Genomic DNA, 18,233 nt, shown 5'->3' with positions numbered 1-18,233 from the left:
CTGATTGAAAAGTTTCTTCACAGGCCACTTCAAGGTAGACTTCATCTACAGGCTTGCAGCTGTACAGAGATGTGTTTAAAACTTCAGAAACCAGAAGAGCTAGACTATGAAGGCATGTGTTCTTAGACATGTTTTTAATAAAAAAGGAATGCATGTGTACAAGTGAAAATTTCCACGTTAGAAATGTTCTGCTGAGTTTGCATTAACTCCAGGACACCTATGGGAGGGTGAAGAGTCAGTCTCCTGCCCTTGGCCAGAAGCCCAGCATGACCTTCCAGTTGTGGTGAATACCATTCAGCAGTCTCAGTCACAGTTTCCCTCACTTGAACACTGGAAGAATAATTCTTCTGGCAGGCTGAGCAATATAGTAAGGGAAAAATTAGGTTGGCTGGAGGTTGGAGGAAGACTCAACACTGGGTAAAGAAGAGATGGAGGCTTCTGTTGACAACTTGTTCAGTCCTCAAGCTTGAGTCTTAGCTTTTTTGCACGCTGGCACTGCTGTTTCTTCCTCCTCAACCTTGCGAGGCTTCTTCACCGTGTACACCACGCCACAGGCACTCTTCCGAGTTTCTGGAATACACAAGCAGAAGCTGCAGTACCAGTACCTCCAATGCTGAAATAAAATGCATTTAAGGCATACTCAGTTCAGGTGTCCATGCCCCAAACCACAGCTGGACATGATGAGCAACCAGCCAGTCAGCACACACAGCAGGGAAGCATCCTGCAAGGGCAGGAGCTCGGGATTCACTGCATTGCAGAGTGGGGAAAGTACTGGGGAAATACAATGGTGGGTGTAGAATTATAGCAAACCAAGGAAAACCAAGGTCTGCAGGGGGTGAGGAGCTGCAGAGACACAAAACCATAGGAAACCAGGCTTAGTCAGTTCAATAATCACAGAAGGACATTTTTGAAGCACTGTTAAAATCACTTCTTAGCCAAACACACTGTTCTTAAAAAAACCACTAAAAAATGCATTCACATACCCCAGGATTCTTAGGCTATGTGGGCACAATTGTATTGGCAGAAGATCCCCTACATATCAAGGAAGTATTTTATGGTATTCAAGAATTTTATTTACCAAACTCTCAACATTATCATGAAATACTGGTCAAATAACCTACTGAGCCCAATCCAATTTTGTAATTACTGGTGGGAAGCTTCTCTGCTAAATTTGAAAGAGATTCCCTATTCCCTACAAATACTCTATTAGCAGAGAGGCTCAGCAAGAACCTTGACAAAATATATTGACTTATTCTGGGCTAGTATCCTCTCTGGGACAAGGGAAATGACACTTGCTATTTAATTTCACAGATAAGATCGATGACAGGCTTGAGAAATCCCACATAAATTTGATAAACTCTGTATTTCTATGCAGATGAGCAGCAGGCTGGAGGAGAACCTGTTGATTTTGCCATGAGTTTGAAATGATCCACAATGAAGAGTGAGTCAGAAATAATCCATGTATTAAAGCATCAGGAAGGGACATGACTAAGGTTGCTTTTGCACACATGCTGCAAAAAGGCAAATGCAAAACACATGCATATCCCTTTTTTTTGACGTCAATCACTGAGTTTTTGCCAGTGTCACCAAGATCAGCATTCAAACCTTTCTGAAATGGGATAGTTTCACTATGAAGCACAGCAGCAGGTTCCTATTTTGGTTCAACCCTTTATGACTCAGTGATGTGATTGCACAAGTCCTCCAGCACAGACAGCACCATCAGTTCAGACACTGATTTGCCAACATGGCAATGAGGGAAAATAAAACAGCCTTGCCACACAAGCTCCTCTTCATGCATTGGCCAAAGAAGTAAAGCCCTGATCTGACTTGCTCTCAGACCTTTTGGAGAATATGCATCAAGAAGAACTCAGTTTAACAAATGCACATGTTACTTAGAGCTTAGAGGAGCTTACAAGTGCTCACCTCCGTGCAGCATGGTGGCTCTGCAGTTGGTGGACACAGCTGCCTTTGCTTCACCTTCTGACAGGCCAAACAGCAAACCTCTGTCACTGCTGCTCAGGATCAAACACACAGGAAGCAACACACACAACAGGGAAGGCTCTCGGCACGGCAGGCTTGCTTACTCTACAAATAACTGGGAATTAGCGAAGCTGTAACTCAAAGTGACATTTTGCATAAGGTTACCCAGAAGCAGAAATGAAGCACCCAATTCTCCTGGTTGCAGTTCCCCAGCAGCCCCCCTGGAAAGCTCCTGGCAACGTTGCTTCTTTCCAGACAAGAAGCTGTACTTTTGAAAATAAAAGTCTGTCAACACAGAAACATTTTAGATATGCATAATCAAGAAAAAAAAAACTACCCCTCAGAAAATTTCAGTTTTAGGACAGGGCACTGTCTGATACAAAAGCATAATGCTGAAGTTTCCAGCCACTTTTAGCAGGGATGACACCACCTTAGCTATGTTAATTTGGCTTGAGCCTGATTGCTCATTTTAAGAGGGAAGAAAAAGCGTTGTGCATAAAATCTTTCCAGGCCACACAGTCTCCACACATGGCTCTTATGACTCAGAGCATGCTCCTTCCCTTCCAGGGACAGGCCAAATATGTGCTTCAGGGCTGGGGAGAGTAATAAAAATGCATCTGAACTCCTAAAAGATGGGAAGAAAAGACACTCTCCATGTTTCTAGAACACAACAATATTATTTAACATTACATGTATAACTAAGGACTGAAAAATCCAGAACAGAAGTAGTTACTGGTCAGATAGGTACTGCTAATTTTACATAAAAACAATTTTACATAAAAACAATAGCTTCTGCTACCAAAAATGTGACACTTTGGAGATACTAAGTAATAATTTCTCATTTGGTTCATAGTGTCCTTAGATTTTTATGGGTTTTAGTAATTTCTCCATTTACACCCACACAACATTAATGCACATCACAACAAAACATTCCTGTAGCTGAACACAAACATTATTAGTTACAGTGACTTCTCATGCCACCCCATGACCAAGATCTGTTGCTCCTTCCACACACACTCAGAGCACTGATTCACTGAATGGGTCACCAAGAAGTACCAGTGTATAAAGTTCAAGGACTGTAAAGGATGAAAAGAATTTCAAAACCACTTTGAACTTTCCAATGCTACTACTAACTGCTGCCTTTGACTTTGGGAAAGGATACAGATTAGCCACATCATAAGGACCTCGGAGCTCTAGAGGCTAAAACAAAACAAGGAAGTTTGGATAAGTGAATGCCTTTGCTGTTAGGCTGACAGTGGGAGCAGGCAGGGCAAGGCTATCAGATAGGCAAGATTAAATGCTATATAATAGCAAGCTACTGAAGATGACAGTACATCAAGCAAACACCACTGTTTTGGCAAACAGTGTCCATCTGGGCAAAACTGTCAAGAAAAATACCACAGCAGCAGCAAAGAAAACCCACCCAAAAACCAACAAAACAAAACAACTAACCAAAAATAAGTCCCCAAACCCACAATACAATTCTTTGGTAATGGCAACCATATTTAAACATACATTTTTATATGTTTAATGTGTAATTAAAGCTGTATTTTCAACCACAGATAAATCTTCAAATTGTTCTGACTTAAAAAAAAAAATCTGGGACTTACCCTTTCAGCTGCACTAGATATAACTATGTTCTGGAAAACAAAAGAGTACAAACATTCATCTGTCAGACAGCACCAAGAAATGAAAAAAAAAAATCAGAAAGATGCAAAAAATTTTTGAGCATTAGCTAAGTTCAGGCTCAGAGCCCAATTAAACATCAGAGTATCTGATGCCCTCAGATGAACTCTCTCAGGGTGGGAATCTTAATTTGGGGACATGATAAACTTAGTTATTGCCTGTCCCCTACACAGGCAGGGGCACAGGCACAAGTCCTCCCTTGCAATTACAAACCTCTCACAGCCAGATAGGAGATTAGTAAGTACATCTCATTTTAGAGGGATAAGCTAAGCAGTGTAAGTGTCCAGAGTGATGGCATTAAGCAATCACCTTTCAGCCTGTATCTCTCATGTTGGACTTCAAAGTGCCCTTAAGGGTAAAAAAAAAATGCAGAGCTGCAGGCATCATGTTAAGAAGTGTCCCCTTTATTTACACCAGCTGAAAAGTCCCCACATAAACAACAGCTCACCCTGAGCTGTGACAGAAATGGATTTAGGAGTCCAGGATCCCCCAGAAGCAACTTACAGATAGTGCCTTGAGACAGTGTGGTGCTCCCAGGTTTTCAGCCTATGCTGTGGCAGTACCACCCAATGCTAAGCATTCATGTTAGCCTAGACCATACCCACACTGGTTCAGGAAATGTATCTACAACTTGGGCAGTGGCAGCCACTTTGTGCCACACACTCAGCTCCCTTAACACCATCACCCCTATGAAAATCCTTCTCCCTTCTCTCCCAAAAGGTTTCTGCAGAACAGGTATGTGACTACACTGGGGCTGGCAGATCCCACAGCTCAGCTGCTAGAGCCCTTCTGATGCTAAGCTCAAAGGATGCTCACCTAGGAGGGGTCTGTTTAGCTCAGGTGATAACTCTGCAGCAGCAAAATCTCCTTTTATTATACTAAATAAAGGGCTTTGGGAATTCCTGCTTGAGTGGGTGAGAATTAGAATTGTGCTGAGCCAGAGACAGACTTTCCATCTCTGACGTCAGTACCACCAACACATCATCCATCTCTGGTTTCAGGGTGGGGTTTCCCCACACTGCTTTGCTTCCCCTGCCACCTCCCCAACACAAAGAGCTGGGCAGGCACTGGAAGAAAATGCCCTGTGTGCAGCTAGAACTCAACAGCTGAAAGAGCTGTGTAAAACTGACTGCATGTTCAGTGTGCCCAAGGTTTCCTCATGTGCTGAGGAGAAGAGGATGGGACAGATGACTCTGCCTCACCACAAGGAAAGCCAGAAGCAGAAGCAATATGTACCAAAGTGCCTTAACAGCACACATCCTGATGGAGCCTAGGACACTTTTTTTTCTGAATACTTCACCTTTAAAATAACTACACTATGGATCCCAAAGGTGCTTTTGGGCATAAGTGGTGCTGACTGCAAAAGTTTGCTAGGAAAATTCAAGTTTCCTGCTGCAAACTGTAGCAACTCATGCCTGTCACCCAGGCTCAGAGAAGCTCCCAGAGCAGCTGTATGAGCCATCTGAAGCCAGCACTGTGAATCACTGCTGTGCACTGAGATACACTCTGCTGGGTTCAAAGGCTTTCACTAGGGAATGGGTAAGATGGAGCAGGGAAAAACAAGAGCAGATAAGAAAAGCACTGCTGGCAAGTGAAGGAGCAGCAGGCAAAGGCAAATCCAAGGCAAGAGCTAAAGGGAAAACTAAAAGGCAAAACACTATCTCCCCAGGTAAAGCAGACAGCAGCTGTTCAGTACATTGCTCCAGGCAGCCTCCAACTCAGTTACCAAAACATAGCAGGTGAGGGACTGTGGCTATACACACCTTCTGTCTGGCAAGGCAGGGAAGTTTCTCCTTCATTCTCTGCATGTTTTAACGTTTTAAAGACACTGCTCAAGGCCAGCTCTGAAAACACAAGTATTTTGCTCAAGGTTTCTCTGCCCTGCTACAACAGAGGAGGAATAAAAGGATCCAAAAGCTACTAGGGGTTGAGCAACATTACAGAACATGAGAGTTGCATGCCAGGTGCTAACAGAAGCAGCCTATGGACCAGCCATCCCATGTTGCATTGAAACAAGGGCCTCTACCTCACTGACAGAGGCAAACTCTCAGTAAGGCCTAATAACCATCCCTGCTGGTCCACAGCCTACCAAGTCTGGAGGCAAAGAACAAACACAAGCTAGCAGTCCTCTTAGAGTGCCTGACAACTTGTCCTGTGCAGCTCCAGCTGATTTACCTTCCAGTCACAGATGAAATCCTGACTGACAAACACAGAATGAAAGGGCGCCGTGCACAGACTGAGAGCCTGAACATCTTGCTTGCCCTATCCATGACATCAACTCAGCTGGTGCTCTCCAGATCATCAACAACCACGTGAGAAGCACATCCTAAACTGCACAGAGGAAGTGGTCTGGTGTGTATAGAAGTCCTGTGCAAGTCAGTACTTCATGTCATTAACTGCAAGAGCTGGGCTTCTCAGGACAGGCTGTGTAAATACTTATGCTGTTCTGTAGCACCAAGGAAATGAATCTGTTTGACCCACCCTGCTGTTCTAGAAAAGCTGCCATGCTTGAGGAGAACTGAGGTAATGATGGATCTACTTTTAATTTACCTTCCAAGCTCTTCATCCCACTTCAGATTTTCCAAATCCAGCTTCTCTGGACTAGCTACATATAGCAGAGGCTATTTACAATACAGAAGGGGGAGCTACAATTTCCGTTAAATTTGATATGACCCCCTATTAAAAAACATGGTATGAGAGGACACAGCGTAACAGACAGCTTAACCTGGTAGCCTGGGAGGAGGTAAGTTATGAAAGCAATGGGTTACAGGCATCTCAAAGTTACTTCTTCCTTGGGTTTCAGTAGCATGGAAGAATGCAGCTCATCTGACTGCAGCTAAGCCTTGGATGACAGCCAGCTAGCTGTTTGGTCTATTTTGGACACAGAGAATTTACTTGTTAACAAAACAAGATTTCTACTTTTGTTTGTTTGTTTTTGTTTTTTAGCCCCCATATATTTAAAGTAGGCAGTCAAAAGAGCTTTTGGTTAGTGAGAAATATGAAGTGAAGAAATACATGAATTTCAGTTCTAGTGCAAACCTTAGATGTCTGGCACTTTAATCTCCCTCCATCCCCTCCCACCTTTGTTTTGGGAATTGCATACCATAACAACACATGGGTTGTTCTGGAAAAAGAAACTAACAGCTCGACAGCTTAAGAAGAAAGCATGCAGTGGTGCAAGACTGGAAGTATCTGGAGCTACAATGATTGTGTCCTTGTGTTAGCAGGCCAAGATTTAGTCACAGACTCAGGTGTCCCAGCATCAAACTCATTTAAAATGGCTCAGTCTGTACAACTCCAGAAAAATTTGAACTGATTTAATTACCTTGTTTTCACTTTGAGAGCTTACCTTTCCTTTGCAGATCTGCATCAGGCTGATGGCATTTGAAATTGTGTATCTTCTCATAGTAGAGTCTTTGATGGCAGGCGTGTAAAGAAGTTCAAAGTAAATGCCTCGATCTATTGCCTTCACATGAAAGAGAGCGATCCAAAATCAAAAGGAGGGAAGCCTAACAATCTAACAACTGCTGTCTGTTATTGATGCAGCTTACTCTCAGTTTAACTGTGTCACACACACAAAAAAATTAAGGCAGAACTGTTCCAGTAAGAGCACAGCATAGCATGAAAGCAGAGTGGGGGAAGGCTTCACTGTACACCAGATACGTGTGCATAAATCTTGGACAGATAGATGAGGTTTAACAAACACATACCAACCACTTTACTGTAATTGGCTATCACTAATATATACACACAATCAGAGTCAAGGAGACAGATAACCATTGCTGATAATCTGCTGTCCTGAAACTTTGAGGACCCAACTCCTCTAGTCCCACACCCTGCTGTAAGAAAGATCACCACTTCCCTCAGCAGCCATGTACTGCAGATGAAGAATTCCTCCTTGCACAAAAGCAGCAATGAGGACCCTTCTTCTCCTGTCTCACAGCATACTCTGGTGTTTGTGACAATGTTAAAAAACAGTGAGTCACAGAAGAGGTTTCAAATAGTAATACTGGTTATATTTTCAGCTGCTTTGACATCCTTTGCTATCTGTCACAGTGCCTCACCAAAAGCCCAGTATTCTTGTTTTTGCAAACACAGAAAAGTTAAGCAACTTGCACACAGTGTGCTAGCAATAAAGACACAGTGTAAGGCCAGGAGTTCTTCATTCCATGGCAATCCTACATTTGCCTGAAATGATACTCTTACACAAATATTATTAAAATATGCTGCAATGGTAATACTGTAAGAGAGCCCAGTAACTGACTACAGCTGGAATTAATTCAGCTCCCACCCATGCATGACCTCTGCATGCAAGCACAACAGAAGCTATACATGCATCAAATGTTTTACACAGATCTGGCCTGATAGCTGCAAACAAGAGAAGCCTGAATTTATCAAAACCAAACAGGTGATGGCAATACACCAATTTCCAGTCAAGGTGATTTTTAACCTCATCCCTACCGCTTCAGCTGCCTCCCCATCTGTCTGGCATGGTAACAACCAAAACCGACCGCCCCAGGATGCACAGACCAGTTCAAAAAACAGACTGCCTTGAAGCTGGGAGTGTGGAAGGTGAGAAGTAGTTTGCAAGGAAAACATCTCCCAACACAGGGCTCTAAGAGCCACACAGCTCCTTACCTGGGCCAGCTGCTGTAGTTTTAGGCAGATAAGGTACTTTCATACAGTGTTTCCTAGAAAATTGTTATTCCAAGTGGAATGCTGAAATCCTCAGTTTACCATGAACACCAATGTATTATTGTTATTCTGTCTCAAAATTAATTCTAGTTCATTTTGAATTTTTTTTCTAGGTCAAAATTTATGAGAAAAGGAAGTAGGATTACTAGACAATTCCAAATTTAAATTTTTGAGAACTAAGTTCTACATCAGCCAAGAATGCCCATGTGGAACCTTTACATATATTCAGAGGAGAAAACAAGTTCCCCTAAGAGCACATTCAGATTAAGTTCTCTGGCAAACTACCAAGAGCAGGCAGAACTATATTTGATCCACACTGACAGCCATCTTGGGTCCCACAGCACATATTTAGCAATGCTACATTGGGTTCATTTACCAAGACATTCTTTTGTCCAAGTATGGATTCAATACAGTTGTCTTTCAAGTAACCAGCACAACATCCTTCTAAATTAACACTGCCATTCACATTTCCTGTCTTTTAAATCAAAGGGCTGTTTATCTGTTTTGACACAGCTGTACCATTTCTGGTTTGGGAAGCAGCTTTGTCAGCAACCACACCATATCTCCCTGCTTAGCAGCACAGTGGCCTTAAGGCTCTGTTTCCACTCCTTGGGAACACCACTTTTGCCTTCTTAAGTGGGGGACAGAAGGAGAAAAAGAAAGAACATACATCACTGTGTATTAAGTGCTGCAGTGGAGGCCCTGAAGTGAAGGACATTTGAAACAAAACTATACATTATGTAAGAAAATAAAAGAACCACTTGGATGTGAATGGTGGGTGGAAAGCAGTAGGGAATTTGACTCAAATTTTGTATTTAATGTCAGTCTAACAGCAAGAATGCAATTTAGATGTAAATTTACCATATTCACAGGGGGCCTTCTGAAGTAGAATGGCAGCTTTTCTGTTACATTTATGCAGACCAAATCCACATCTAGTGTTGTGCAAGCAATCTACAGCAAAGAAATAGGAACAGATTATTAGATATGCCAAAAAATGCATAACCAGCTTAAGGTGCACTGATATTCTCCTTCATTTCTTAATGCAACAAATGTCCCTCCAGGGGAGTTCAGTTTTAAAATTAAGAGGTACTATGCATTGCAGGTATGCCAATACAACAGTATCATTTGAGACTTAGACCCCAAGCCTTCCCTTTCTTACAGAACTAATTTTACAATAAAATAATGGTCAACCCCAAAGCAGTACTTTGTTTTTATCTGACAGAGGACATGCAGGAGCAATGTTGGCTTTTGACAAAAGAACTAACAGATAATAAAGACCAACCCCAGTTTAGAAAGGGAAGAGCCCAGGAACTGCCCCATGTCCCATCATGCTCTGCTTCCAGAGCAGCACCTGTTTGTTTTCAGCAATAATTACTTTTACCAGAAGCAACAGAGAAAAGAATGAAAAAAAGGCAGAACGTGACTCCTGGTGCTGCATGCCACATACTGGAGACCAATCCTCAAAGCCTCCCTTTCCTGGCTGGGTGCAGCTCCTCCTGACAGCCACACCTCTGGCACAGTCTGGAGACAGCACTGAAGGCTACAGTTTAAGAATTTAGCTCTGAATTCACACCACAATTTACAGGTTGTATTAAGAGACAGAGGAAATGAACAAGGGGCAGAGACTCCTTACACTGAGATACAGGGAAAATTAAGGGGACCTATAAGGGAGTCCTTGATTTACACTAATCTCATGTACCCAAGGTAGGAAATATATATACCTATTCTGTAAGGATGATTACACAGGGCCAGACTAACATCTCTAAGCAGTGTTGTAACAAAGAAGGTAAGACAGGATGGAGAAGTTGAAAAGGTATTTTCTGTGTGTAGGGGAACTCTCTGCACTCAGAAACCTGGCAGCAACTGCTCCAAATACACCTGGGCCAGGTGCCAACTATTCAACCCTCCTCCCACTGGCACAAAAGCAGTGGGGGCTGTGAGGAGCCCCAAGGGTAAGGGCTGCTCTAACACAAGGCACACTACTGCTTGGCAAACTGGTCTTCTACCAGTTTGTTCACATGGAATTTGGATGGAGATGAGAGCAGAGGTCCAGCTTTAGAAATGTTTCTTAGCTGTTGACAGCATCCTCTCCTAGACAGCCACAGTACACAGGCAGGCAAACTACAAGGTTTTTGAAGTTGAAATGTCTTTGCCAGGACATTCAGACTAAACTTTTTCTCCATGCCCTACCTTTATCCTCTATTAGGCAGGACATGGGCTGCCTGTGGAATCTATGGCATAGTATTAGATTTGCAAGAGGAAGTTCAGCCCTACTACAGTCAGCTTCCCTCTCTTTCTTACATGAGGTACAAACTACTACACAGAGGTGATTTATGGGAACATGCACAGCACAAACAGCTCTGAATCATGCCCTAGAAAATATGTCAGTGAGGTCATAAAAAAATCAGGAAGAGATTATGGCAAAAATTAAGGGAAGCAAGAATAGACATCAGACACATGCAAGTTGTCCAATTTGATGAGAAATCAAGCCTTCCTAAACAGCTCCAGAAACACTGGAAAACTCTTTACCATTTTGCAAATTAAGCACAGCGGGACAGGGAGTGACTCAAAAGCCAGGGTATCTACAGGATTCCAGTGACATGAACATTTCAGAAAATACCACTAAGGAAAAACAAACTGCAAGTCATATTCCCCACACATGAGGAGTTTCTGCATGAAAAACTGGAGAGCAGATTTCTCCAAGAACTCTAATGTTCAGCCTCTGGCTCCCAGAGAAATCAAATATGCAGTCAAGCTAAGGCTACTCTGCCTGCAACAACTTCATCCAGAAAATGAGATGCAGCAAGTTGCACAGCCCAGCAGCTGCCTGGCAGCACTGTGGGCAAGAGCCCCATCTGCTGGGAAAACTCCAAGCAGCCATTAGTAAATATATCTGCCACTGTCTGGATGCTCTGAAGCAAGCTTTGGCAAATGTTTTAGGAAGAAACATTGAAATTTGACTTTGCAGTACATCTTCAGACATATATATCTAGTTTTTTTAGATACCAGTGATGTGTTAAGTGCTTACAAACAGAGCTAACTAATATTGTTAAAACAATCAGAAATCTTCGAAAGCAAAATTTTTGAAAAGCAACAAATATCCTATTACCTGCATGGGTGGGCATTCCTGTTGCAGGCCAAAACAATCTTTTGGGGAGCCTGGAACAAGGAGCCCATTCTACAACTGGCAAACATGGCTTCCTCATCCTCTAAAGGATATAAACGATTTGAAGAATTTGAGCAGATCTTTCAGTACACATCACTGCCACACTCAGCCACAAAAGAGCTTCCCTGGCTTGTGACAAAAGGGCACAGACTAGTTTCTGGCTGTGCTAAAATTGGGAGTACATCTCCAATGGTCATGTAATTTTTTCACTAACGTGAAAAATCTTGTTCTATGGAGAAAATACAAGTGCCAAATTGTTGGTGAGAAAGACGATGCTCTTGAGCTTATCCTGAGTTACCAAAAGCCAATAGGAAGTTAATTTGTCAACAAGACTCACTCTTGAAGGCTTTATTCTTAATAATGAAATATCCATGGGTTGTAAGAGGCAAACTGTATGTGCTGAAACCCCCTGTGTAAAGTCCCTTTCACCTGTGTGATACCTGTGAAACTGAATCAGCTCTCCACAGCGAGACATTCGAAAATCTCCAAACAAAAGGCAGCCACACAAACCTGCCCTGAATGTGAAGGATAAATGAAGTCTTTCACCTCATGCACTTCGCAGGAAACACGCCTGGGTTCCATCCCCAGCTCCAAGTGCTGCCAGCATGGAAGCAATGGAGATAATCTCACTGACAATCCTGCTTGTTTCCTCACACCCTGTCCACCACCTGCCAGAGTGTCAGCTTAGCCAGGCACTGTCTGCAGTGGCCTGCCAGAGCACACCACCCGCTCTGCGCTGGCACAACTCCGCGTGGCTGGCTGCTGAATCCCTCTGGGAAAGGGGATCTGCCTGGAAAGAACTTGGCAAAACCTCTGGTTACTGCTCAGCCAAAAGCAGGCTCCTCAAAGCAAACTGCCACGCAGCTGAGCAAGCAAGCAGCCTCAGCAGCAAAGCAGACAGGAGCAAAGCAGACAAGAGACTTGCAGAAAAGAGTGGCTGTTTAAACACAGCCACAGCTGGACGTGCAACTGCAGCAGGAGGCGTGATATGGCTGAAAATAAACACTAACCCTTTTCCCAAAAAAAACCAACACAGCACACCCCAGCTGATCACCTAGTTTCAGGTGCTTGTTTAAGCACACTTGATTGAGCTCACTTGAGAAGTGAGATCTTACACTATTTCCAGAGATCAAAAGAAAGAGGTGGAGAGTGGCCAGCAAAAAATATTTCAAAGCATTTGCCTCTGTCACACCCTGAGGAGTCCTAAAATCTTTCAAAGGAAATAAAATTAAGAAATTTGTTTTATTTTGCTGTAACTCTTATAATTAATGTTTGAATTCTGCTGAAAAATTCTCTAAAGTTCATATTCTTTGACAGCCTCCTGCTTTGTAGTTTACTTGGACAAGATTTGAAATAGGAGGAGAAATATTGTAGAAAAACAAAACAGAATAATACAATTTTAATATGGCAAAAGAAGTACTCAGCAGTACTAGAAAGTGGCATTAACTTATTTTAAAAAAACAAGCACCCTTGCATTTACTTTCAAAGGGAGCTTCTTTAAACTGAGAGGCTCCCTTTGAAAGCAAATTCTTCAAAGAAACTCACAATTTTTTTTTGCTGTCCCTGTCCCTCCTTCACACTGCATTAAACTGCATGTCTGCCTATCAAGGCTAACAGAGATGGAACACTTCCACCTACTCACCCAACTCAGACTTAATATTTACAAGCTTACAACAGATCAGACATCACAATTCTGGGTTTTGTAAGAAAAATTCTGACAAAAACATAACTTGTTTCAAGGTGCTCCACCCAGTAAGAACATTGACAGCTGTTATCAAGTATTTAAGAAAAATTTAAATAAAATAGGAAGGAAATGGAGGTGAACAGCCATTAGGTAACTCACAGAACCACATTAGCTCCACTTTAAAATCCTCCCTAGCATTTTTGAGGAAGAATTAGTTCTAACAGAAGATGACAAGTGCATTTTAGGGAAGTTGTCAAGAGTTTGAGAAGTTAAAGCTGAAGACAGAAGTTTTCTACATTATGATAGTACACATATATTGGGGGGAAGAAAAGGATGTTTTCTCTCCTCACTAGAGTATAAGGCACATAAAGGCAACTACAGTGCAGGGCATACAAGCCCCTTCATCAGGTAGACAAGGTAGAGGTTTCAGACTTTAACCTGTCACCTCAGGGTCCTGCAGCCTCCTGCAAATCCTCCCAAACCCCTCAGCCCATCAACTGCCCAAGCAGCCTATAATGTTTGATTAACTCCATGAGATTTTTATAAAATGGGAAATAAAACAAAGCATGTACTTAAATTAGCACAAGGCACTAAAGGCTACTGAATAAGCATTACTGATGAGATGCTTGTACTTACATGGAACAGCTTCTCAGTTTTTGGAAATACTGCTATGATGTCATATAACCTGATGTTTGCAGATGTGGATCTCTATAAAAGGAGCAAACAATTACTACTTTGAATTCTGACAGATGACAAAGCCATGCACAATGATTACAACCAAAACAATGAGAAGAAAAATCTTTTTTCCCTGTCAAGTACTAAAATAAAGCAAATAATCATCAAATTACACAGCAGGTTTCTACAGTGAAGTCATTCATTCTCCATTTGAGGCTTGTCCCACCAATTTACTAAGACACACTTTTTGCTTTGATCTTGTAGCACAAAAACATAACCAGATGCAAGGGTTACTCATGGTCTTCTAGTTCATGCACAGAAGTCCAGAAACCTAGGAAAAGAACTGTTGTTCCATATTGACAAATGATCAACAGAAGCCATATCCATTCTTGTAAGTCTGCATCTCCTCAAGATCACATTACTTGTTAGAGATGCAATCTCTGAGTGCCCTATAAAGTCCAGGATGTTGTCCTCATAGAATTTCCAAAGTTTCATTCATTCACTGAGAAAAGGAAATAAAAGTTTCAAAATTGCTTGCTGAGTACACTTACCAAGAGATTACAGTGGGAAGGATCAGAAACAACAAGTGTTAGCCGGGTCAAGACTTTAATTCTTTTAGTTGTCCCCTATAGAAAAAAGAAAAACATAAAAAATATTTAATAACCCAGTGCAAAAGTTTGTGGTAATTTCCACCCAGTCTGCTATAAAAAGAAAATGGTGTCATGCTTATAGTCTTGCTATACTAATTTTCTAAAGTCTGTAGTTATACTTCCCTATATAATAATTTACATTATCTCTTTGATATTATACCAGTTCTTACAAAGAATGACTTACTGTGTTTCTCCAGGGAAGGATGAATAGAAAGAAAAAAAAAAAAAAGAAAAACAACCATGCAGAAAAATTGAGTATGTTTTACTACTGCTATGATTCCCCAGGCAGGCCACAACTGCAAGGAAAAGCACTTCTTGAATTAATCAATGTCGGTGACCCAAAACACATTATTGTATTTCTTTATATCAAATTTTGCTCCATCAAAACCATAGAATTATTTTCAAAACTTAAATTTCAAGAATTGTACTGTAATTATTCTACTACAAGCAGATCCAAAATTCACACAAAGCAATTTCTATAATAATTTCAAAAATAATGAATAGAGCCTATCCTTATGTGAGTTTACTATTCTTCCAGTGCTTGGAGTTTTAACCATGAAATAATGGACAAATTTTTCTTTTTTGATTACCATCTTATGCACAAAATCACGTGTACAAACACACAAAGGTAAAAAAGGGTAACTCAGAATAACAGTATATATATAGAATGTAACTGGACATACTTGTACAATAGGTAAAGATGGAAACAACTCTGAAGGGGATACTGGCTTGATGATTTCCTTGAAAGAGAACAGAACAAAGTTATTAAAAATGTCATGGGTTACATGTAAACAAAAACTGTGTTCAAATCTTAAGAAGAAATTTACCACACTAAGAAAACTATTTTTGTGGGACAGTACATGACCCATATTAAAAATTAATACGAAGGCAGTTCTATTGAAATATAAAATGGGAGTTTTGTTACAAAATAGAGAGATCTGTGCTTGTGTCTAGATGTGCATTCTCCAGCTAAAGCTATCTGGAAACATGCAATAAGGTAGCAGGTTTACTAAAGAAACACAGTAAAAACAAATTAACAAGAAAAATCACCTGTTTCTTTTCTTTAAAGTCGATGACATGATTAAGTGCAACTGCAGAATAGCCCACTGAAAAACACACAGTAAGAATATTTTGTCCAGTAAACAAAAAGGAAACAAATCCAATGAGAAAACTGTAAAATACTCATTACTTAAATATCTTACAGTCAATAATCACGTGCATGTTTAGATTTCATAATATTTTTTAAGACGACTGGTTCACCTGAAAAGTGCTTAAAAATAGGAAAAAAAAAATATCTGTTTGGCTTTTAACACAGCCAAGGCCTGACAACTCTTACTCAATGGCAGAGCTTTATGAACACAAATACATGGGTTTGGTGTCCCCAAAGGTCTCGCCTAGCTTGGCCCTGCTTATGACTTTCTTTATGGAAAACTGCTAAGTGTACTCAGCACAGTTGTTAAAACAGCAGACAACGCAGAGCTGTCGGAGAAGGCAAAGCGAGCAATTCCAAAGGACACCGGCTGAAGGGAGGAGAAGGTATGGCTGGTTCACAGGCTCTGGGAAGGATGACAGACTTGCCGGGGGCATTCAAACCTCCCGCCCCAAACACCGCACGGGCAGCACGTGGCTGAACAACAGCGCTGCAGGAAATACGAAACTGAACGCGGAAAAACTTCTGCACGTAAAGAAAAAACTACTGTTCTACTGGGACAAGCAGGCAGAGACAGAGCTGCAAGGCGCAGCAGGAGCTTTCCCGGGGACCCCGTGCCGGGCAGAGCCAGCCCGGGGCACTCGGCTGGCAGAGAGCCGCGGGCTGAGCGGGCAGAGCGGAGCGGGGCCGGGAGAAATGGAGGGAAGGCTCATCCCGGGGAGTCCGGCTGTGCCACTCCGGCTCACAAGCTCCGGCAGTGCCTGCCGTGCCAGGGGAGCCGCCGCTGGCGTCCCGCTGCCCTCCTGGCCGGGCCGGCCCGCGCTCCCCCGCTCGGCCCCACCGAGCTCCGGGCCGGCCCCGCCGCCCGCCCCGCTCGCAGGACTCACGGTGCGCCGCGGCCTCCAGCAGGCTCTGCAGGGACTTCTTGTCCTGCCCCTGCGGTAGGTTCAGGTCGGCGAAGCCGGCCATGCTCTCGGCGCGGCGGGCGGGCCCAGCCCGGGCACGGCGGCGGCGCACGGCGGCAGCACCGCCCTCCGGCGCGCGGCAGCCTGGGCCCTGTAGTCCCGCCCGTGCTCCGCGGGGCCCTGGCCGCCTCGCCGCGGGGTTGCGGTGGCCGCGGAAGGGCTGTGCGGTGATGGCTCAGGTCTCAGGCGGGGGCCCTGAAGGAGATTCACCGTGGTTCGTTCCCAGACAACGCACCCCGGGCTGGCTCTGAGGGGCATCCCCGAGTCAGGGCATCCCCGCTCTGCCGCTCTCCGCGGCCGCCGCGGCGCCGGCCGAGGCTCGCCGTGCCCCTCGGAGCCGCCGGGTGCCCACCAGGTGGAGCGGTAGCCCTGCTCCAGTGCGTGTTATCTGCTGTGAAACTGGTTCAGCTCTGTCTGAACGCTGCCAATAAAAATCAAATCCAGTCTCTTCTATGTATAGTTTTATAGTTATTCTCTGTCCTACAAAGCCCGAGCTGCCTTGTCAAAGTTATCCCCTGACACCGCAGAGGACACAGGCATTCTCACAGATGAATCCGATAACAAGTTCACTGTCAAGCACTGCCACAAAAAGTACTAATATTGTTCTACTGCTGATAAATAACACACAATATGTAAAATACAAATGGAAATTCTCAATAGGTGGTTTTTGGTGACTTAGAGCAGCTGCTGAAGACAGCAGGTCTGCAATTCCTGTCCAACTTCAGGTGGCCAGACCAGGGGCTCCTTCGCCTTTTCTATCTTCAAATTGAAGATAGAAAGGCTAAATGCTCACCAGGGGAAGTCTGTGTAATATCTGGAGCCCTGAATTCTTAATAAGGAAAACTTCTTCTAACCAAGGCCAAGGCTGCTACCAAGCCCTGAACATCCCTCCTTACAGGGTCAGACCTTGATGCAGCTTGTGCCAGCTGTGCGCACAGGGCTTGTGGAGAGCTGGGACTCTTTCTACCAAAGAGATGACGGTTAACAATGTATGGCTAAGAAACAACAGCGCCTTCTTGGCATGTTTCTGGACATCCTGCCTGATGAGTTACAAATGCCTGGGATGGTGGTAGAGAAGCTACTTGTGGGCTGCAGACACTGGACTAGGAGTTGAAGCAGCTTTGAGGAGCAGTAGAAAACAGCTCCCATGTCTGTATGGCAGGAAAGTTCCACATCACTCTGAAAGGGGTAAAAAACCCCAGCTGGTTGTTGTTCATGCCACATCTATGGCAGCTTTTTTTTTTTTTTTTTTGACAATATTAGATCAAGATATTTCAATAAAGAAACTCTGTTTGAGTCCATCTGCATCTGTAAGGTGCTTGCCTGTTAAATCACATCAGCCAATACTGCTTCTCTGCCAGCCATTTGAAGAAAGAGCACAGCCTGAATGGTATTGCCAAGGTTTTTCTTCGATGTGTATGCCAATGGAACAGCTCAAGGTATTATTCCAGGTTTTCTTTGGCTCAGTGTTTGATGGAACTTGATTTGTCTTAATGAACGTAAAAAGCGATCCAGAAGCATGTATCAGTTATTTCTGAATGGCAGCAGTGTTCAGAGATACCAAAGAAGATTAAGCAGCCTT

The 18,233-nt window shown here is 43.1% G+C and overlaps 1 protein-coding gene across 1 annotated transcript; it reads right to left on the bottom strand.

Annotated features, from left to right (window-relative positions):
- Positions 1-115: 115 nt before the first annotated feature.
- On the bottom strand, positions 116-16,703 carry RPP30 (ribonuclease P/MRP subunit p30). The gene is made up of 11 exons (XM_030241283.2): positions 16,574-16,703; positions 15,587-15,642; positions 15,220-15,276; positions 14,438-14,512; positions 13,848-13,919; positions 9,223-9,312; positions 7,016-7,132; positions 3,591-3,620; positions 3,143-3,180; positions 1,924-2,003; positions 116-570 (listed from the first exon to the last, which is right to left on the bottom strand). Exons 1-11 carry the CDS (start codon positions 16,653-16,655, stop codon positions 461-463), a joined length of 807 nt encoding a protein of 268 aa, XP_030097143.1. The 5' UTR covers positions 16,656-16,703; the 3' UTR covers positions 116-460.
- Between the last annotated feature and the right edge of the window lie 1,530 nt (positions 16,704-18,233).

Source organism: Serinus canaria, chromosome 6 (assembly GCF_022539315.1).
Source record: "Serinus canaria isolate serCan28SL12 chromosome 6, serCan2020, whole genome shotgun sequence".
Lineage (NCBI taxonomy): Eukaryota > Metazoa > Chordata > Aves > Passeriformes > Fringillidae > Serinus > Serinus canaria.
Note: the sequence above shows the minus strand (reverse complement) of the source record. Positions and strands in the feature narration are given on the sequence as shown.

What these genes read in the sequence shown, in the direction of transcription:
- RPP30 (XM_030241283.2), bottom strand. Translation starts at nt 16,655, where the DNA reads ATGGCCGGCTTCGCCGACCTGAACCTACCGCAGGGGCAGGACAAGAAG. An exon ending in CATCTTTACCTATTGTACAA is followed by an intron (nt 14,513 to 15,219) that starts GTATGTCCAGTT and finishes TTTTTTCTATAG; the next exon opens with GGGACAACTAAAAGAATTAA. An exon ending in AAACTGAGAAGCTGTTCCAT is followed by an intron (nt 9,313 to 13,847) that starts GTAAGTACAAGC and finishes TCTTTGCTGTAG; the next exon opens with ATTGCTTGCACAACACTAGA.